A 22,887-nucleotide genomic window follows, 5' to 3' on the forward strand; every position below is an offset into this window, starting at 1 on the left:
TTTCAATCTTCTGCAAGTTGCTGTCCAGTTCTCCCAGCACCATTTGTTAAAGAGACTTTTTTCCATTGGATATTCTTTCCTGCTTTGTCAAAGATTAGTTGGCCATACGTTTGTGGGTCTAGTTCTGGGGTTTCTATTCTATTCCATTGGTCTATGTGTCTGTTTTTGTGCCAATACCATGCTGTTTTGATGATTACAGCTTTGTAGTAGAGGCTAAAGTCTGGGATTGTGATGCCTCCTGCTTTGGTCTTCTTCTTCTTCAAAATTACTTTGGCTATTCAGGGCCTTTTGTGGTTCCATATGAATTTTAGGATTGCTTGTTCTAGTTTCGAGAAGAATGCTGGTGCAATTTTGATTGGGATTGCACTGAATGTGTAGATAGCTTTGGGTAGTATTGACATTTTGACAATATTTATTCTTCCAATCCATGAGCACGGAATGTTTTTCCATTTCTTTATATCTTCCTCAATTTCCTTCATAAGCTTTCTATAGTTTTCAGCATACAGATCTTTTACATCTTTGGTTAGATTTATTTAGGTATTTTATGCTTCTTGGTGCAATTGTGAATGGGATCAGTTTCTTTATTTGTCTTTCTGTTGCTTCATTGTTAGTGTATAAGAATGCAACTGATTTCTGTACATTGATTTTGTATCCTGTGACTTTGCTGAATTCATGTATCAGTTCTAGCAGACTTTTGGTGGAGTCTGTCAGATTTTCCATGTATAATATCATGTCATCTACAAAAAGCGAAAGCTTGACTTCATCTTTGCCAATTTTGATGCCTTTGATTTCCTTTTGTTGTCTGATTGCTGATGCTAGAACTTCCAACACTATGTTAAACAACAGCGGTGAGAGTGGGCATCCCTGACGTGTTCCTGATCTCAGGGAAAAATCTCTCAGTTTTTCCCCATTGAGGATGATGTTAGCTGTGGGCTTTTCATAAATGGCTTTTATGATCTTTAAGTATGTTCCTTCTATCCCGACTTTCTCGAAGGTTTTTATTAAGAAAGGTTGCTGAATTTTGTCAAATGCCTTTTCTGCATCGATTGACAGGATCATATGGTTCTTATCTTTCCTTTTATTAATGTGATGTATCACGTTGATTGATTTGCGAATGTTGAACCAGCCCTGCATCCCAGGAATGAATCCAGAGGTTTTTAGTATATTCACAGAGTCGTGCAACCATTACCACAATCTAATTTTAGAACATTTTCAATATCTCCCAAAGAACCCCCAGTACCCATTAGCAGTCATTCCCCATTTCTGCTTCCTCAACCTATCCCATTGCCAAGAAACCACTAATCTATTTTTCTGTCCCTATGGATTTACCTGTTCTGCCCAGTTCACATAAATGGAATCATATTGTATGCAGTTTTTTGTGACTGGCTTCTTCAGTTAGTATACTGTCTTCAAGGTTCATCCATATTGAAGCATGTCCTTCATACTTTTTTATTGCCCAATAATATTCCATTATGTGAATATATGTTAAATTTTATTTATCCATCAATTAGTTGATGAACATGTGGGTTGCTTCCACTTTTTGGCTATTATGAATACTACTTGTGAACATTAGCATAAAAGTTTTTTAATAGATATATGTTTTAATTTGTTTTTTTTTTTTTTTTAAAGGACGAGGAAAACCAGACTGAGCACTAGAACCTAAGATTCCAATTTCTTTTTTTTTAATGTTTATTTATTTTTGAGAGAGACAGACAGAGTGCAAGTGGGGGAACGGCAAAGAGAGGGAGACACAGAACCTGAAGCAGGCTCCAGGCTCCGAGCTGTCAGCACAGAGCCCGACAAAGAGCTTGAATCCACCAGTCATGAGATCATGACCCAAGCCCAAGTCAGACGCCCAACCGACTGAGCCACCCAGGCACCCCCTAAGATTCCAATTTCTAATAAAGTGCTCTTTCTGCTCACTATATTCCAGAAATTTTAGAAATACAAGTTATTTTATGAAACTCTAATATCACACCTTGCTTCCATTTCTGGGCTTGATTTGCATCTAAAATGTAGAAACATATTTTGAATTCTTTCTCAAAATATTTGAAACATCTTTGTATCTGCCCATGTATCTCTTCATATTCCAAACTGCAGATAAGCAGTGATGCCATCCTTCATAAGTCTTTGAGATCTCTTGCCTGTAATATAATTCTTTTAAAGAACAAATAATTGGGAAGGAATTATGGTGGAGAGTTCTTAAGGAATGAGCCACCGCTGTCACAGGTCTTAGAATGCTGGAGAAGTAAATGCTGTGCAGACTGACGTGGCTGTAATACATCAGCATAATGTAAACAGTGTTAAAAGTGAGTTAAAAGTGAGTGCCTAAATGAGCTGTGATCACAAGTGTGCTGCACTGCTCCAAGTGCAGAAATTGCATATAGCCAGCGAGTAGCAGCCCCCCAGAAAGCCAGCCCTCTGGAAGCCAACCCACAGCAGCTGGTGAACAGTATTTTCATTTCTGCCCTTCTTTGGACTCTGTTGGGATTCCTCACTGGGTTCCTAGTTCTAGCCCTGCAGTCTGCTTTATGTCAGCCTTTAGATTGCTCTTTTGCATAGACCTGGATGTTGGTTGATTATTAGACCCATAGAATATGGGCATCAAAAGGCACCATAGAAATGACCTAAGTCAGCTCTCTCCTTCACTCATCAATGTTTTGAAGATGAGAAACATTAGATCTTCCAAGATTAAATAACCCATGCTATTCTGGGACTCCTAATCCTAATCCAGGCTACCCCTAACTGAAGAGAGGCCCCAAACCTGGGAACTGTGGCTGTTTATATGACATGACGTTTGTTCCTTAGTGGTCTGAACAACTTTATTTGTCTTTGGCTGAGACTCCTGAAGTAGGATTCTCAAATGTGGCTTAGGAACCCTGAATCTCTCTGTTCTTATTCCTGTGGGGTTTAGCGTCCTTAACTACTAATTTCAGTACATTATCTCCATGTGTTTTAAGTCTAACTATCCCATGGGGCTGGGAGAGGTGCTTCTGGTTTCTCCCTTGGCCCGATCCAGTGTCATATGACTCCATTCTGGTTTTTGTTTTTTCCCCACCTGACTGAGGTGTGGGCAGGCAAATCCTGCAAAAATGGATCCAGGGAATAGTAGGTAAATACCAATGGAAAGAACACAAATATTTGGCACAATTAGAGGGAAATTTGAGGAAAGCTCATATTTTCAGTAAGAACTCAAAGTGTCCACTTCTATGAAGCAATGCCCTTTCCTCATCTCTCCATTTATGTCAAGAGCACAAAATAAGCACCTAGTAAATGCTACAATGTATTTTTGTATCATCTCCTCCCTTGCCAACATCACATTCATTTCTTTCTTGATTTCTTGACTACATGCTCTCTTTCTACGTACAATGCTCCTCTTTAAAACCAAATTCTCTTTCTCATTTTTTTTTTAATGCAGATCTTGCTTTCATTTAAGACCCAATGTAAGTGACTGGCCCTTTTTCAAAAAGCTTTCTCTTCCAAGCACCACTCTTTAATAACACTGTATACTTCTGTATTCCTGAAACATTTCACACTTTTAAATCACAAACTCTACTAAATATTGCTTAATTATCTCCAGGCATTTCAAATATTGTATGTACTTGGTTTCTCCAAGAACAATGGACTGTCATGGGCAAGACCTATGCTTCTTATATCTACTAAATTTCCACGATAGTACTGGGCACACAGACGGGAGTTAGTAAATGCCAAATACTTTCATTTAAATCTAATTCATAACCTGGATTTCAAGATTAATTGTAGTTATATCCACTCTATACGGGAGCACATGTATTTTCATTTTCAGTTACCCTGAAAGATGAAGATCAAAATGAAAATGCATGCAAGGTAGTATTGATTGAGCCTAGGATAGGCTCCGACCGTGTGCCAGGTACTGTGTGGGGTACTGGGGATGTAAAGATGAATAAGGTATGGTCCTGATCTCAAGAAGTATATAGTCCGGTAGGGAGATAAAAATGTAAGCAAATAGATGCAATAGTGAAAAATAGGGACATTCTAGGCACAGAACAGCATAAACCAAGGTGTGGAGAAAGAGCTGAGTGTAGTGTGTGTGTGTGTGTGTGTGTGTGTGTGTGTGTGTAAGATTGTTAGCAGGTTAGAGGAGAGAGTGGGCCTTATGGAGGCAATAGAAAGTTTAACAATAAATTGGAATAATATAGCAGTGCTGCCTGACAAAATTTTCAGCAATGGTGGAAATATTCTGTCCAATATGGCAGCCACTAGTCACATGTGGTTATTGAGCATTAAAATGTGGTTGTGTGACTGAGGAACTACATTTTAATTTTCATTTTATTTTTAATTAATTTAAATTCAAATAGTCACCTGCAGCTAGTGGTTACTGTATTGCACAGTCCAGGTCTAGAGAGCCAAGCTAGGTGCAGTGGAATTTTCTGGGTTATATGCAGACTTTTATCATTTATTCCATCTGTCTATATGCTCCAGATTGATGAGTCCAGGAGATGATAAAGATGTGCTGTGGTGAATGGCTTTGAGTTTTCACATCTCCTTTTGGAGCTGCAATTTTTTCATCAATAAATGACAGTAATGATGTACTTCTCATGGGTTTGGGGGAGGATTAAATGAAATATATGTGATAATGCTATGTAATCTTACTATGTATTTAAATGCTTTCTAAGGTGTTTCAAGTTCTTAAACAGTGATTTTCATTGGGGGAATTTGGCAAATCTGTAGATGCTTTTCCCTTGTCAGATTGGTTAGGGAGCAATACGTCATTAATGGGCAGGGCCCAGGGAGGTGAGATGTCCTATAATACATGGAATATTGATGCAAAAAGTAAAAATTTCAATTTTCCCAATAGACATTTATGTAGGTGAAAAATCTACTTATTATTGAGCCCAGAATTCACTGTTTTATATATAAACACAAAGAATTTTTATATGGTTTCAATAAACACTGACTTACCCAAGAAGGTAACTTCCATTGCAAACTAAGGGAAGGACAGACTTTGTTTCATTCAAGAATTATTCACCATTTCTGAAAATCAACACACAAATGTCATTGCCACTAGTAATATTTGAAACTCCATAATCATTGACACATCCCCAAAGGCAAGGGAATTAAAAGCAAAAATGAACTATTGGGACCTCATGAAAATAAAAAGCTTCTGCACAGCAAGGGAAACAATCAACAAAACTAAAACTAGAAGGCAACCAACAGAATGGCAAAAGATATTTGAAACTGACATATCAGACAAAGGGCTAGTAACCAAAATCTATAAAGAGCTCATCAAACTCCACACCCGAAAAACAAATAATCCAGTGAAGATATGGGCAGAAAACATGAATAGACACTTCTCTAAAGAAGACATCCAGATGGCCAACAGGCACATGAAAAGATGCTCAACATCGCTCCTCATCAGGGAAACACAAATCAAAACCACACTCAGATATCACCTCACGCCAGTCAGAGTGGCCAAAATGAACAAATCAGGAGACTATAGATGCTGGAGAGGATGTGGAGAAACGGGAACCCTCTTGCACTGTTGGTGGGAATGCAAACTGGTACAGCCACTCTGGAAAACAGTGTGGAGGTTCCTCAAAAAATTAAAAATAGACCTACCCTATGACCCAGCAGTAGCACTGCTAAGAATTTACCCAAGGGATACAGGAGTACTGATGCATAGGGGCACTTGTACCCCAATGTTTATAGCAGCACTTTCAACAATAGCCAAATTATGGAAAGAGCCTAAATGTCCATCAACTGATGAATGGATACAGAAATTGTGGTTTATATACACAATGGAGTACTACATGGCAATGAGAAAGAATGAAATATGGCCCTTTGTAGCAACGTGGATGGAATTGGACAGCGTGATGCTAAGTGAAATAAGCCATACAGAGAAAGACAGATACCATATGTTTTCACTCTTATGTGACTCCTGAGAAACTTAACAGAAACCCATGGGGGAGGGGAAAGAAAAAAAAAGAGGTTAGAGTGGGAGAGAGCCAAAGCACAAGAGACTCTTAAAAACTGAGAACAAACTGAGGGTTGGTGGGGGGTGGGAGGGAGGGGAGGGTGGGTGATGGGTATTGAGGAGGGCACCTTTTGGGATGAGCACTGGGTGTTGTATGGGAACCAACTTGAAAATAAATTTTATATATTAAAAAAATATATGAAACTCCGTAATCAGCCTGTATTTGCAGTGATTGCATTTATTATGATTCTATATATATATGTCTGATTATTTCATTGTCTTCAGTGTAGACAGTCCCTGTGCATTTACATATAGTATTATATATTATATCCTTATAAATAATTTTCCTTTTATTTCTCCTTTGTGTTATAGGTCAAGCTCTGTATTGATTTTTTTGGGAAATTATGTGGGTGGGTAGATTACATTACCTATGAATATAATTTCAGAGTAGTAAAAGAGCCATTACCAAATATTTGTTATAAAAAGGTAACAATAGTTTTAGTAGGGTTGACAACCTTGTTTTAAACCAATGTGGTCCTTGTTCTCATTGTTTTGTTATCTCTTAACCTGTCAGGGGACTGCACATTTCTATGAAAAACAGAAATTGTAACATCTTAGACTATGCTAGTGTTCTCCTTACTAAAGTGGGCCAATGCTTCTGTGCTGGCAGGGAGAAGTACCTGGATAGCTGACCTAGACAGCCTCGGAGAAGCACAGATCTCTAATATTCTGTCCAAACACGGACAGCGGATTTGTACTTTTTAGGAGCAATTCTTAGACCACACTAGAACATTTAAACAAAGCCTTACGAATAGTCCAGAGAAAATTGAAGTGTAAAAATGGGTATCATAAAACTAGATAAACTAATTTATACAATGTACTCATCGTCAATTTGGGATTCCTCACAGGGTTTCCACCTTCCAAGATCAAGTTTTGTCTCTGGTGATAGTGCTTATTTTTTTTTTTTCAACATTTATTTATTTTTGGGACAGAGAGAGACACAGCATGAACGGGGGAGGGGCAGAGAGAGAGGGAGACACAGAATCGGAAACAGGCTCCAGGCTCTGAGCCAATCAGCCCAGAGCCCGACGCGGGGCTCGAACCCACGGACCGCGAGATTGTGACCTGGCTGAAGTCGGACGCTTAACCGACTGCGCCACCCAGGCCCCCCAATAGTGCTTATTTTTAACCTCTCCCTTAAAAACACCTTGGAGAGCTCGAAATCCACACCAAAACAAGGGACACTGAGATAAACATTTCCTCTTTTCTAATTATCTAAGGCCTGCCTTCAAGTATCTCCCTCCTTCCTTCTTTCTTCCTTCCTGCTCTCCCATTAATAATTAAGATGAAGAAGGTCCACATCCTTTGAGGAAACCTCATCCATATATATGCAGGGGTTTACAATCCCTGCAAGATCACCTCTACAAGACAATCCTAGGGCGGAAAATGCACTAGACACAGTATCTCTTCAAGAGTGCCAGTTTTCTATTAAAAAAAAAAAATAATAACTTACCTACTATCACAGCTAGGAGGCTATAGAGCATGAATCAGAAATTGATAACGTTGCTGAATTCCAGGCTGATGAACATTACATTCATTTTAATAGACAGAGTATCACTTCTGATTGGTTGATAGCTATATTGTACTGATGTAAAATGGCTTTAGTACCACTTCAATTCGCTCATTACTCCATGACACCCCAAGTATCCCAAGTAACAGGAGATATTCTTGGTGACCAAGGGGATACCTACATCCTTGGCAACTTCGCAGGGTAAAATGGCCAGGATGATTGATTTATTTTGAAGGCTACTTGGCCTTTGACTGGCTTTTTAAACTACAATCCATACCATCTGTGAACCAAATCTATGAACAGGGAACAAAGATAGGAAGCTGAGGTGTATGTATGCTAAAAAAAAACCCTAAAGTTAAAAAGTAATTAAAATACCTAAAACCTAAAACTGCTCTAAAAATAAAATCTGTTAATTAAAAGTTACTAAAATCAAAATTATTTTGAAACTCAAATATTTGTCTTGTGTGTAAACTAAGGCCTAATATTTTTAGGAATTACATTTTTATTTGAATAATTTAAAAAGGAATTCAAGAAGCTCCCAAACCCATTTGAATGTTTTTCTTATCTAAGAAATGTGAATTGTGTTTTTTTTTCTGTGATGGAATATGCCAAGATTCACTTTCTATTTGCTTACCAATTTACAATATTCAGACTGCTTTCATATGCATTAAATTTTTTTTTTATTTGTCAGAGGGGCAGTTTAAAATGGTGGTTAAAAGAATAGATTTTAGAGCTAGACTGCCAGGGGTTTAAACCCCATCTTCCCCAGTTAGTAGCGTGTAATCTTAAGTGAGTTACTTAACTTTTCTGGGCTTTAATTTTCATCATCTTTTCCCATCCTTATAAATGGCGACAGTTGTGGTACCTAATTCAGAGATTCAGAGTTGCTATTGAATTTATATGATAAAGTACTCAGAACAGTAAAGTACTCAAACACAGAGTGTTTACTCAGTGTTAGCTATTATATTATTATTATTATTATTATATCATAAAATTCTAAGAACTAATGGCAAAGTGCCTGAGGAGCTGACGGGGTTAATGGTGAGTGGAAGAATCAGGGCAGAAACACTGGCACTGGAGCACATTGCCTCTGTGCAGTGCAAGATTACTTTTGTTGGATCCAGTACTTTCTAACACATGTTCAGGGCCCTTCACTTCACAGAAGACTAAGTCTGGGAGACTTCAGTGCTGAGTTGTATCTGCTTCAATAAGTGAATAAAGCAGGTTATTAAAATGGGCTTAAGGATACAATATTATATACTCAATATGATCTCAACCATTAAAACAAAGCATAGCGTAAAGCCTGGAGAAAAGATAGCAGACACATTGGCCAAATATCAGAAGCATTTGCCCCTGAAGGTGGGATTACGGGCCATTCTTTGTGTTTTTATAATTGTCTCCACTTTCCATGTGTTCTGTAGTGGGCACAGCATTGTTTTGGTAAACGGGGAAGAAAAGTAGAAAATTAAAATAATTTCAATAAAATAGAAATAAAAGTAGAAGTTTGTTATATCACCATTGCGGCAAATAATGGAGCGTAAAGAAGGGTAGGAGAGGAAGAACGATTTAAAATGTAAATGTTCATTTTAGAGAGCTTTTGCGATTTGAAAAAGCTAGAACTGTCAGACCCACACTTCATTTTATGAATTTGGCGTTTCCGATAAAAAATTAAGTAAATGCTAATCAACGAACGCTGCTGTGAAACAAAGGCCAACCACCTCATTGAGATAATAAATCCAGCACTTAACAACCGGGGAGGCTGGTCTTCCCTACACAGAAGGAAACGCTAAGAAGTTTTTCCACAAGAGGGCGGTAGCTGCTCAGGGTTTCTTTAAAAGGGACTTCAGAAGGACCCAGACACTTGTAAACCAAGCAACGACTCAAATGAAAGAACTTTTTCTCCACGAAGAATCAGGAGCCGCACGTGTGTGACACACCTAAGTCAGAGGCAACAACTTTAAGCAGGACATAAAGAAAAACTAACTTATAGACTCGTTTAAAATTACCTAAATTACGTTCAGTGGACGTTATTTATACAGGTGAAAGTTTTTCATGGCTGTTCACACCAGACACTGTTTAATCTGCTGGATCACACCGGACCAGCACTTTATTCCTTAAGGAACGTGTAGGAATCTACAGACATTCCTTCAAGCTCATGATTTCCACACCCGATCCCGTTTTCCAGAATATACTCCTAAGCAAAGGGGTTCCCTGGAGTCCAGGGGTCCCTGCGGAAAATGCTGGAGGGGAGGAGATTTTATACACACACACACACACACACACACACACACACACAGACATATACCCATATGCATATGCACATATGCATATATATACATATGTGCTTTGCTGAAGTTCAAGACCAGTAGGAATTTGGTGTTTTCTTGCATTTACTCTTTCATTCCTGAATTTGGGTTTTGATATTGTGGGCATTTCTGGGCTCTATATTCTCCATCTTCTGGGACATTTCAGAACCCTCCCTTCAGAGTGCACGTATCCCCCAAGAGAACTGAGTACATATTCTGCGATTGTGCAGCAGGAGGGCCATGCTACCGCTTGGAAGATCCCTGAGGGATGTTTTCGCTTGGGGTTCGAGATCTCTTGGGTAGTGGATTCCACATCTATCCCAGTCGCTTCCCTCCCATATTTGTGTTGGCCTCCTCGTTGGGAGAGCGCGGACCGCAGGATCCTACAGTGCTCTAGGCCCCCTCCCCGCTCCAACGCTTCCCAAACCATCTTTCTAGTCGCTGGTCAGCAGAAGCAACCAAGGGTCCAGCTCCTGCTCACAGCGTTTACAGGAGGCCAAGAGGACAGACATGCGCACCCTTTCCCCTGCTCTCCTTCTCGGAGACCGGCTTGTTTCAAGCTTGCGGACATTCTTCTTTCTCCCTTGTGTTTGTACTTAGCCGCCGGATCGACCCCTCTTACAACACTAACATAAACCCAGCCAGCCTCCGGGTTCAGCCGGTACAGGCCCCACTCCCTGGCGAAGTGGAGTCATTAAAGAAGTCATCTAGGCGATTCAAGCAAACACATTTCAGACAGGTTTTTGGCCTGAAACACACACGTAATTCCCTCCATACCCGCCACCTCCTGCCCGCGTCCCGGGCCTTTTGCGAGTATAGAATAGGCTTCTTGTGGCTACATTTGAGTACCCCGACATTTGATATATTTGGGGAAGAAGAGTTACCATTCACTCCCGACTGCTGGATTTTAGTACATTTAGCTGAGATTTCATTTGCATTCCTTCTGCGAGTTACCCTGAATTTAGTGGCTATTCCTTTAACTTAAAGCAGAAGTATCAAAATGCGCTAGGCGTTTCTGAGTCAAGGGTTAGACCGAGGGATAGGGTGGTCAAGAGGATAGCGCAGGCTTCGTAACAGTAGCAGCAGGCGAACAACAGTAACTTGAAAACAGGTCCATTTGTTCAGGGGCTCAAGAAAGTCAAGGGAGGCGCATCGCCTTCCTCATCCCTCCATTTTAGCTCTTTTTGCAACCTCAGAATATGCCAACACACTTCTCTCTTTCATTAATTTTTCAATTAAAATGCAAATCGTTCGCTTTCAAACACAGCACCCCCCCCCCCCCCCGCAATATATGTACTGTGCAGAGATGGGAGGGGACGACCACGTGTTACACGTTCTATTCCTAGCATCTACTCCTAGCTGGACTTGGAAATGTCTGAGTTTACTAGGTCGTGGGCAGAAAGGCGTGCTGGTCCTGGGGGTCCCCTGAGGGAAAGTCCTGACTCTCTAGGGCGTTTGTAAGCTGCGTGTAAGACCGCGCGAATCAGAAACTGGCCTCCCTGGTCAGTGTCAGGATCCGCTCTTCCAACATTCAGCCCCCAAGGTGGTAATGCTCCTGCAGGGGCAGGGCCATCTCTCCCTACGAGTGACAGAAGCAGACCACCCCCCTCTGAAGACGCCTCTGGCTCTCTCCACTCCCAGCTGGAGACAGACGGAGCAGATCGATGACGACCAGCACCAGGCTGGAGGCACCCGCTTTCCTTCAGCGCAGCGCAGCGCAGCGTGCGCCTGGAATATGAGCGGCCCCACGCGGGATTCAGGCACCCAGGGTTCACCCCCCGCCCCCCGGGGATCGAGGTACACAGACCCCAGAGTTTGTTTATTGTAACAGTTAAGAAAAAATGTCGCTATTTTAATTCCTCAATGTGAATGATAAGTAAAAGCAAACGGTGGAGACGCCTTGCACCCAGCTTTGCAACTATTTACCAAAGTCAGTTGACCCGAGTTGGTTGAGTTGAATCTCTCTCTCTCTCTCTCTCTCTCTCTCTCTCTCTCTGTTTTCTGTTTCTTTACTTCACCCCTCCCCATATCAGATACTACAAGTAAAAAAGAAAAATATCCAATTCTTTCGCAGGTCACAATATTTACATGAAATAAAGGGGAGGTCTCTTTCGGATATTGAAATATTTGGGGATCATCAGCCTCCTCCCCCCTCCATTCCTACCTAGTTCTTGAGAATGCGGTGTCCTGGTGGAATATGAGATCGCTGGTGGCCCAGTAGCGGGGTCCAGGAGGGAGATTGTGTGTCACCGCCAACTGGGATCTCTCGAGGCAAGAAAAAGTTTCGTTTGTAACGAAGCGAGAGGCGGAGGGGCCCCAGCAGCTAAGCCACAGGGGCCGGGGCTACCTCATCCTTCTGTCGTAGTCTTCTGGCCAAAACGGCAGGGTGTTGGGGTTTAGACCCACGGCCCAGCAGAACATCCCCGCAAGAAAATGCAGACGGTCCGTGCAGGAACTCTCTTCTTGCCCGACTCAGCATAATCCATGCGGAGGAAAGAATTCATCTTCCGGCAGGTCAGATTCTTAATGTCTGTGAAGTGATGGATTTAGCTCAGTCTTGAAGTTAATGCAGAAGGGTGGAGAGGAAAGAGGGAACCAAGTAAGAACAAAATTACTCTGATTTCAGAAATGAATAATAAAAGTGGCAAAGGGTAAACAAAAACATTTTTAAAAGACAACTTAAAAAACTAAAAAAAAAAAAAATCCCCCAAAACCAAAACCAAAAAACCTCAAGCTCAAGCTGCCACTCTTAAAAAAGCAAAGTGTTAGAAATGAGGGTTATCAAAATGGAATAAGCCCTCCTGGGTTTTGGGGCTTTGACCCATATGAGTGCTTTGGCACTCACAGCCAAACTCCACCCATGGGTCATGCCACTCAAATTTTATTCTTGAGATATTTATTTCTATTTTCTAAGAATTGGGTTTGGACTTGATGATCTCATCCAAATTGCTCTAATGACCACCCCTCAATGGTGTGTTACTTCAACGTCCTGAAATCTCAGAATGTGCAGGGGTCTTCCTCCTTCTCACTTGTACAGCTCAACCCTGCCGGCAATTTCAAGATCATTTTACTAGGGACCGGGGATGGAAGATAGAGAGGGAATAAAGGAAACCACTCTCCAACTCCTAAATCTTAGACGTCCGATCACCACAGCCTGGAAGCCTGGACATCTCCATCTCTCAAAGCAACCCTGGAGTTGAGGGCAAGGGGCTACAGGTTCAGAGATGGTTTTCAAAAACTTACAGTCTCCAGGGGGTACCTACATGCTTCTGTATATAGACTCCAATTTTGGAGATTCTGCTCCCGTGTAAATTCAGAACAAATAACAACAATAATCAAAAGAAGGAAAACTTAAAAGAAAAAAAGAGCTCACGCCTCTCAGGTCTAAACATCACATGAGAAACAAATATTCCTATTAAACTGATTCCGTTCTCTGTGTGTTGACTAAATCTATAAATTATAACATTGCGAAGGGACCTAGGAATGAAAAGAAAAGTAACCGAGAAAGAACAGAGAGGGAAAGAGGGAGGTGGCAAAAATGGACGAGGACGATCCTTCGGCCTACTAGGGGATTAAGGACATCTATAGGCTTAAGGAGCAACAAATTAATTTACACAATTCTGAGAGAGCCCAGATGGCCTTTAATTAATCCCTTCAAAAGAAGGAGCTAGGCCAGGGCTGCGCCGGCTGCCCGCTCCATTAGCTCCATTTTACAAGGGACCAGACTGTTGGAGGTGAGGCGTCGCGAGCTCGTAGGGGAAAGGGGGGTGGGTAGGGTGACGCGGGCAGGCGAGGGGGGAGGCGAGGGAAGAATATGAACTGCTTTTCCATAAAAGGTCTGGGTTTTCATTATTCTTCTCTTTAAAAAGTAATACCCTCTTCGTCTCTGCTCCCCCCGCCACTTTTCCATTTTATTTAACACAATTAATTGAGGCGTCCCCTGGCCCCAAGGCGGAACCGCACCACTCGCCAGGCCCCGCCCCCTGGCCCCACCCACAGAAGGGACGGAGACGGGAGGAGGCGGGAACCAAGCGGGCGCGGCACTACGGCTCGTCCTCTTCAGCCAATCAGAGAGCGCGGCGCTCCGAGGTGGGCGCGCCCAGGAGGCGACGCGAGGTCCCAGGCTGCGCGCAATTGGAGACGGTGGTTACGCCCCCGGCCTGCACCCAGCTCCTCGGCCCCGCCCCTCACGGCCGCCTCCGTGTGACGTCCCTCAAAGTTCTCATTTTGGACCCCCACTTCCCCCTCCTTTTTGTCCCCCAGCTAAAGTAGGGTAGGGAGTGATGCAAATGTTTTATTACCTTTGAGAGCTTCATCTGAACTGTCAGGCCCGGAGGGAGAGAGGAGAGAGGAGGGAACAGAGAGAGGGAGTGGAAGCGCTGGAGAGGGTCAGCTTGGCCAGAGGACAGGGCTTAGAAGAACGAAGCCTGTAAAGCCGCGAAGAAATGCGAGAGAGGAGAGGCAAAGGCGGAGAGTGAGAAGAAGAGAGGGTGCTGGGGGGGGGTGGGGCGGGGGTCGCCAGGCCCGTTTGCAGAAGTGGACAGACGAGCGGAGCCGTAACCGAAGCCGTCAGACTTTTCGCACTTAGTCTTTTCTTTTCTGTTCTTTTCTCCCCGCTTTTCTTTTCAATATTGTAACTCTAGTGCCCAGTGGCCCAGAGGAGAAGGCGGGTTGGCGCGCCGAATCCGGGAGCGGCGGGGATTAGTGGCACTGCCCTTTCTGGCACACCGGCCCCGGGCAGAACCGGCGGAGGAAGTCCGCGCAGAGGCGAGATCCTCCCGCGGGCTGGATGCGCTCTCTCCCGGCGCGCAGCGAGCGCCAAGTGCGAATCAGCTTCGCCGCGAAAGAGCAGAGCAGCCAAGTAAGATTAGAGGAGCGCGTCCGGCGTAACCTGGAGTCCTTTGAACCTCCCCAAAGAAAGCGATCCAGTCCCCACACTCCAACATCAAAGCGGAGATTCGGTGACTCTTAACTTTGTTGCAAACTCTGGGGCCGGCCTGGGTTTTGTTTTGCTTATTTCTCTGGGGGGAGAAGATGAGAAGTAGTGCACATTGAGAGGCAAGGAAAAGTGGGAAGAGAGAAGAGACCAAGATTGCATCCAGGAACTCCAGGAGCGAAAGGACATCCAAACGCGCCCGGACGCCCCCTGATCTCCGCGAGCCACCGCCTCTCCAGTGGCGTGTTTGGACATTTCTGCTGCGCAGCTTCGAGAGCAACTCTCGGCGGCGGCGTTCTCGGCCCAGTTGGCAGGTCGCCTCCGAGAGCGCGGAGCAACTCCACGCTCGCGCCCTCGGCACTTCTCACTCTCCTGAGCCCCGCCGGGACGCCGGCCGGCGCCCTCGCTGTGTGGCTGACGGCTCCGGCCTGGCCGTGGGATGTTAGCGGTGGGGGCGATGGAGGGCACCCGGCAGAGCGCGTTCCTGCTCAGCAGCCCGCCCCTGGCTGCCCTGCACAGCATGGCCGAAATGAAGACCCCGCTGTACCCCGCGGCGTACCCCCCGCTGCCCGCCGGCCCCCCCTCCTCCTCGTCCTCCTCGTCTTCTTCGTCGTCGCCCTCCCCGCCTTTGGGCGCTCACAACCCAGGCAGCCTGAAGCCCCCGACCGCGGGGGGGCTCTCGTCCCTGGGCAGCCCCCCACAGCAGCTCTCAGCCGCCACTCCACACGGCATCAACGACATCCTGAGCCGGCCCTCCATGCCGGTGGCCTCAGGGGCCGCCCTGCCCTCCGCCTCGCCCTCGGGGTCCTCCTCCTCCTCTTCCTCGTCCACCTCCGCTTCTTCCGCTTCGGCGGCTGCCGCGGCTGCCGCGGCTGCAGCAGCCGCTGCCTCATCCCCAGCGGGGCTGCTGGCCGGCCTGCCCCGCTTCAGCAGCCTGAGTCCGCCGCCGCCACCGCCCGGGCTCTACTTCAGCCCCAGCGCTGCGGCCGTGGCCGCCGTAGGTCGGTACCCCAAGCCGCTGGCCGAGCTGCCCGGCCGGACGCCCATCTTCTGGCCAGGAGTTATGCAGAGCCCACCCTGGAGGGACGCGCGCCTGGCCTGCACCCCTCGTGAGTACGATCCCCTGAGTCCAGCTGTGCGTGTTCTGCCCGCTCTTGGGTCCTGGCCCCTGGTGTGCATGGGGATCGGTGCACTATCTTGGCTCCCTAGTAGTTTGGCAGCCCCAGAATCGCACGATTTAGGCTGGGTCAGGGCATTCGTTGAGGGATTCTGGCTTTCCTGAGCTCGCGTGGTTGCGTCCAAGCGCCCCCCTCTCTCCAAGTGTCCAGCAAGCCTCGCGGAGCGGGTGTGCGTGCGTCCGTGTTGAAAACAACGCGGTACTGGGCGTGTGTGTCCTCCGAGGCCCTGGCTACTCTGGAACAGCCTGAGGGGAAACTCAGGCCCAGCCTGGGTTTAAGAGGTGGGAAGGGCAGGATTGGCCACTGTGCCCCCGCTTACACCCCTGCTTTCTCAGCTCCCGCCTGTCGGCCAGGGCCCCACTCCACCTTCCGCCAGCCTAACTGGCTTCTCTGAGAATCTGTGGGGAACGATAGCGGCAAGCCCTCCACAGCCCTGAGCAGAGCGCATGTATTTGCTGTGCGTCTCGGCCCAGGGTGTCCCCACCTAACCTCTTTGCCTTCGAGGAGCCCACCCCCCCTCCCCCTTTCCAGTACACTCGGGCCGTGTGAGCCCATTGAAGACAGGCCAGAGGCAGGAGCAGGAGCAAGCGCCGTCAATGCGGGCCATGCCTCTCCTCTGGGCCTCAGCTTTCACACCTGCCTCGGTCCCCCGGTGTGTGTGTGGGGGGGGGGGGGGTGGCGAAGGGCTGGGACGCCTTGGGCCTGAACATATTGAGAGGCATCGTGGCCCTCAACATCCTAACACGAAAATGAACCAGAGGAAGAACGAAGTGGCGGGAGAAGGACTGGGGAATATGCACATGCCACCAAGACCTTGTTTGAAACCGAGGCGTCCCGCAGTCTAATTATCTGGGTAGTTGGCCACCGCCGCGGATGCTCCTAGTCTTCCAGGTGAAGTTCGAGGCCCTGCCCAGGTCTTTTTCTTGCTCTGTTCTTTGCTTTTGACCAAGTGCTCCAAGTTTCCATTAAGTCTCCAGACCTCTTTTGGTGTGGCTGAGCGGCAGTAACTAAGATAAGTTGCGGGAGCCAAGTGGAGTCTCCCTTGGGAAGTCTCGGGACTGAGGGCGGCCTGGGAGGGTGAGGGTGTCGGGGAGACTTTATTGTATTCGTTTTGATGGCCAAGTAGGGACCGCCAACAAAGGCGGCACCCCCTCCCCCCTCGGCCGCAGCGGCGTTAGTTAGACTTGGGGGCGATTTAGCTCTCTTGTGTGCAAAAAACAAGGCGCCCTTTGTTGTGCGGACACAGGTTAGGAAAGCGTTCAAGGAAAAACAAAACAAAACTAGCCATCCTCATGCAAAGTCCCCGGGGCCAAGCGAGCACCGACTGGACTGGGAGGCGAGAAGGGCTTTTTTCCTCCCGCATCTCAATTTACTCGGTCCTGGCGATTCGACTCCGGCAAACTTCAGCAATGCGCTCCCTTTCTGTTTGACGTCTGTGCTCGGTAGAAGTTTATTTACTGCTGTTCCAAACACACCCGGCTTTTAAAAACAGGTGGGCGTAAAAAGGCAAAGAGAGACGCGCGGTGGGGCTGGAAGCGCCAGATACTTCTGATGTCTGCCGAAGAATAAGCTTTCCAAAAAACATTGTTTTTTGAGTTCGTTTATTTTCAGTGGAGCCGCTTGTAAACGATCGTTTTTCCCCTTCCCTTGTTTATCTGTTCTTGCAGATCAAGGATCCATTTTGTTGGACAAAGACGGGAAGAGAAAACACACGAGACCCACGTTTTCGGGCCAGCAGATCTTCGCTTTGGAGAAGACTTTCGAACAAACGAAATACTTGGCGGGGCCCGAGAGAGCTCGCTTGGCCTATTCGCTGGGGATGACGGAGAGTCAGGTCAAGGTGAGTGGACCTTGCAAACGTCGAGGGATGTCCTTCCAATCCCCAGCGCGCGCGCGCACACACACACACGCACATACACACGCACACACGCACACCCTCTAACAAACAGCCGTCCGGGGTGCGGATCTGAGGAGCCGGGGGAGAAGATGAAATCAGCGAAAGGGGTGGGAGTGGGGCTTACAAAGGCCCTGGGGTCTCCAGGCGGGCAAACTGTTGATGAACAAAAGGAATCAAGCCCCCGCCTTTGAAATTAGGTTAATCTAGATAGCAGCATGTGCTGGGGGAACTCGCCATTATTAGAGAATAAAAGCATTACCGAAATATCAGCCCTGAGAATAGATCAGGCCAGTTAGATAGCTCCTATTTATTCTATTTGTAAGGATATTCAAGCTTTTGTTTGTCAATTCAGGCTCCGCGAGTTATATGATTTCCTGATGTAAATCAACCTGATGGAGCTACTATATTAACTAGCAGGTTAAAACAATATCCACAGGATCCAACCACTTTGCAAGGATGAATCTACTTTTAGTTTAGTTGAAGGCCATAACTTTGGAATAGCAATTTTCCAAATGAATTGACATTATTATTGTATTATGAAAGAATTCTAAGTTTATCAACACTTGTGAGATATATTACAGTCTGTGACATTTTATAATTAAAATGTCACATCTTATAATTGAGTTATACAGTATATTTCCAGGGAATCAAATCTGAGAAATCTTTCCCTGAAAAATAAAAGGATTGAGCCATCGAGGTAAATGAAACCTAATGGTTTCCTATATTTCCTGTATTCCCTTTTGTTTCTCTTCTTCAGTTTATTATAGTTGGGACTTTTGGGGGGGGGAGAGTGTCTGTTTTCATTAGTAATATTGTTGCTTCTTAAATTAAGTAGGAATAACTGTTAGCCACGTCTGCTGGTTAGAGTGTATTTCCCCCGGGGGGCAAGCATCATAAAATGCATTTCAGGAGTGATTTTGTATGTGACCATTAGAATACCATCACAGTTAAAATTATTTTTGCAGTGGTTGGTACAGAGCCTACCACAGTAATCTGGAAGTCTTCATTTGTCACCGTAAATATGTCTATGTGGCTGGAAGTGAATTATTATAGCTGTATAAGGAAAATAAAAATCGCTTTCTTCACAATTCTGATTCTCTAGATAAAATACATAACGGATGAGAAAATGGATGAGATGCATAAAGAGAGGATAATGTTTGGGAAATTGGTTGCTTATGGCTGATGCTTTAGGTTAAAATATGTATATCAAACATGATCTCAAACATTGTGAATAGGCTTAAAATATTTGTTATATACAATACATGTCCTGGAGAGGAACAAATTAAAATAATATTTGAAAGACTAGGCATGCTAACAGTGGGAAGTAATGTAATCAGCAAAATTTCACTTTTAAAAAATAACTAATGAAAATTCTAGCTTGATTTGGTTTTATGAAAAACATTTAAGTCAGAGAGAGAGACACACACAAACTTCTGTGATGATTTTGGCTAACCTATTCAATATTTTCATGCATTCATATTGATTATTATTAGTGATTACAGATTTCCGGTCTTGGCAAATCTTTTTTTTTTTTTTTAACTTTACATGGTACATTACAAGTGTAAATGGGGAGGGGCGCGTTTACCTACCGTGTTTGTGTGGATTCAGCCTTGAGATACGTGAAAGAGACAAATATCCAAACGTGAAAAGGAGAGCAGAGGTGATGGGGCCGAATGCTGTGCTTTCTCCCGGAAATCACACCAAACAGCAAGTACACTTCAGGCTGTTTGAAAGTCTTAATCTCAGAAAGTAAATAGCAAATAAAATCACAGTCATGATAAGTCAAATCTAGGAAGGTGAGAAGTTCTCGCGTTCCGACTGGAGAGAGGAAAGCGGACTCATTTTTAGGGGAACTTATTTTCAGTGTCCAAGTTTTTTCTCTTCTGAGAGATCGCTCACTGACAACTTCAATACTCTTGTGTTCCTATCGCTATGGCAACGGCAGGCCGTCGATCGGTGCCTGACACCCGGAGGGAGCTGGGGCGGTGGAGACGGACTTTGGCGGCCCAAACAAGGGAGGTCTCTGAGGGAGGGTGGCGGGCTGTCAAGGGCCCGCCCGCAGGAACGACCAGGGGCAAGTGGGCAAAGCAGCGTGTGCCCGGAGCGGCTGGCTTTCAATTCCTTCCCCCACTGTCTCCCCTCGCCTCCCCTTTCTTGGCCCTCAGGTCTGGTTCCAGAACCGCCGGACCAAGTGGAGGAAGAAGCACGCGGCCGAGATGGCCACGGCCAAGAAGAAGCAGGATTCGGAGACCGAGCGGCTCAAGGGGGCCTCGGAGAACGAGGAGGAGGACGACGACTACAACAAGCCTCTGGACCCCAACTCGGACGACGAGAAGATCACGCAGCTGCTGAAGAAGCACAAGTCCAGCAGCGGCGGCGGCGGCGGCCTCCTGCTGCACGCGTCCGAGACCGAGGGCTCGTCCTGAGCGCTCGCCGCCCCCGGCGCCTGCCCGGCCTCGGGCCTCCGCCCCGGGGACCGCGCGCGCCCCGCCTTCCCGCCCTTCGGGGCCCCGAGGACCCGGCCCCCTGCCGGGGCCCTTTGCTATTTTCTGAGATGTACATATCTATTTTTTTAACCTACAAGTTGAGGGGGGCAGGGGGAGAGAGACACTCGGGGGCGGAGGAGAAGGCAGAGAAGTCCACGAGATGCACTGCATAGATAACGCAACCGAAACCCGCCTCGGGCCACCCTCCCAGCCCCGCTCGGGCCCCCAGACGCGTATCCCGGGCGGGAGCTGCCGCGGGGCCCGCACCGTCCCCTCGCGCCCGAGGCCCCGCGGGCGGCCGGGGCGGGGGCGCCCAGAGGTGTTCTTCGAGGCTCCACACCCGGCGCGGGGACCGCAGAGCCACGCGGGCGGGCGGCCGCCCCAGATGGGCCCCCCACAAAGTGCTGTGCCGACTAAAGCAACCTGTTGAAGGCTCTTTGTAAATAAATCGTGAGTCACACTGACTAGAAGTTACTTTATTGTGAATATTTAAAATGTAAAATGCCTTTTTGAATTTGGTATAAAAAGACGGCCCTCCTTCTTTCACCCTTACCCCCTTTAAGAGCTACTCAAACCACACGTTTTCCTTTTATTTTGAACTTAATTTGAGAAGCGCAGAGAAGAATGTTCCCCCCCCCCCCTTTCCTACTCCACCCCCTCTCCTCTCGCTCCTCTCCCGGGTTTGGATTTGTTCAATCTCACTTTTCCCTTTGTCCCTTACTGTTGGTCCCTGACCACCCCCTGGCCCCGCGCCCCGCTCCAGCCTCCAGGACTTGACGTAGAAGACGTGGAACCAGGGAAGGCCTCAGACCTGTCTCTCTGTTCCTCTCTGAAATTGCACAGTCGTTTGTTGCTATTTATTAGTGATTTAAAGAAAGTATTGGGGAGGGAGGGGCTACAATAGCTTGTATTTAATTTAATTCCTTTCTGATAAAAATGCGTGTTAAAGTAGATGGTGGGAATTGTTACAACTGCTCTGGGTCAGAAACATAAAAATCCATTTAGTTGCTGTAATTGAATTTGAAGTGTTTTGTATCATAAGAATACTATAGACTATGTATATTGTTTTCTTTTTTAAGCTAATAATGGTGATATATTAGCATCTTTAACCTTTATTAATTTATATAAGGAATTCGGTTTGTAAAGAGAAGAGAACCCCCTTTGCAAGACCAGTTAAATGTAATGCACTTTCTGTTTCAAAGGATAAATCAAATTAAAAAACAGTTTGAAGACGTCTGTTGCCTTGAATGGAAGGGTACAGATCATCTGATCTCACCAGAGATCTCAAAAGTCAAGACCACAAAATTGTTATATTGGTTTCTTGGGTAAAATAGCTGCTATTTATTTATTTATTTATTTATTTATTTATTTATTTATTTATGGGGTCGCATCTCTCATTCTTTTGGATTAGAAAGATTAAAGAAATGCAGCCCCACTCCTATGGCTTCTTGAAGAGACTTGTCTAAAAGGCTGCTTCTGATGTCTGTGTTGTCTAATTTTTTCCTGATCGCTTTTTCCTTCTGGAGAGAGTCCCTGGAGGGTTTTAGGAAGGCCTCATTTCCATATATCCAAGATAGTTCCTTAGTGGAGCCCTAGCTCGCTTAGCTGAGAGGAGGCAGTGAAGCTTGCTGGGGCAACAGCATTGCTGTTTGATGTTAACATTTACCCACCCCCTGTAGCTTGGAAGAATGTTGAATTTGGTGGAAAGACAGGAACCTTGATTTTGTTAAACACTACAATAAAAAAGGATGAATTTAAAGAAATCTTCTTCTAACTTATGCGAAAGTCTTTAGGGTTATGGAATCAATGTCACAGCTTCTGTAGCTGAATTTTTGCAGGGGTGGAAAAAAAGGAATCCTAGGGAGAGGGCTGTATCACTGTCTTGGGATCTTTTTGTTTTCAGACACTCAGTTAGAGCTCAGTGAAATATAGTTATCCCCTTAGTGTTTCAGGTTAATGAGCTTGTGTTCAAAGAGAGAAAAATCAATAGAATTCAGTAGATTCTTCAGGCTAGCGTTAGGTAAAGAAAGTGTGGGTCTTTTTGCTCCCTTGGAAAAAAAAAAAACTGAAAACTGGGAATGAGATTGCCTGAAAGAAATTATTATAGAATATATTCTTGATGGTATGGTGTAATGGAAAGAAAGGATGCAAATCTGCCGTTTCTTTTCTCTAATTTGTGAAGTTCCCAAAAGGTTTTAAAGTTCCAAATTTGCATTCTTAGTAAGACTGAGGTGTATATCCTATAGAGAGGCAGATATTTCAAAAGAGGTTTTGCTGTGCTGGGGTGATGTAATTTGAGTCTTAGCTATAATAAGAATTTCATTTTTTCCTTCCTTCCTCCCTCCCTCCCTCCCTTCTTTCCTTCCTTCCCTCCTTTGTTCCTTCCTTCCTTCGTTCGTTCCTTCCTTCCTCCTTTCCTCTTCTTTCCTTCCTCCTTCCTTCTTTCCTCTCTTCCTCTCTTTTCTCTCTCTTTTTATGAAAGAATCTGGGGAGAGGGCATTGTGGAAAATCTATTATTGTAAAACTGTGTGCTTTATTACTGGTTAATTTGCAACCAATGA

General features: G+C 45.4%; 1 protein-coding gene across 1 annotated transcript; it reads left to right on the forward strand.

Moving 5' to 3' along the window:
- Positions 1–15,089: 15,089 nt before the first annotated feature.
- NKX6-1 (NK6 homeobox 1) lies at positions 15,090–20,390 on the forward strand. Its single transcript, XM_086704681.1, has 3 exons — positions 15,090–15,874; positions 17,611–17,783; positions 20,006–20,390. The coding sequence occupies exons 1-3, from the start codon at positions 15,205–15,207 to the stop codon at positions 20,264–20,266; spliced, it is 1,104 nt and encodes a 367-aa protein (XP_086560807.1). The 5' UTR covers positions 15,090–15,204; the 3' UTR covers positions 20,267–20,390.
- The last annotated feature ends 2,497 nt before the right edge of the window (positions 20,391–22,887 follow it).

Source organism: Puma concolor, chromosome B1, assembly GCF_028749965.1.
Source record: "Puma concolor isolate L17-30 chromosome B1, mPumCon1.1.hap2, whole genome shotgun sequence".
Taxonomy (NCBI): domain Eukaryota; kingdom Metazoa; phylum Chordata; class Mammalia; order Carnivora; family Felidae; genus Puma; species Puma concolor.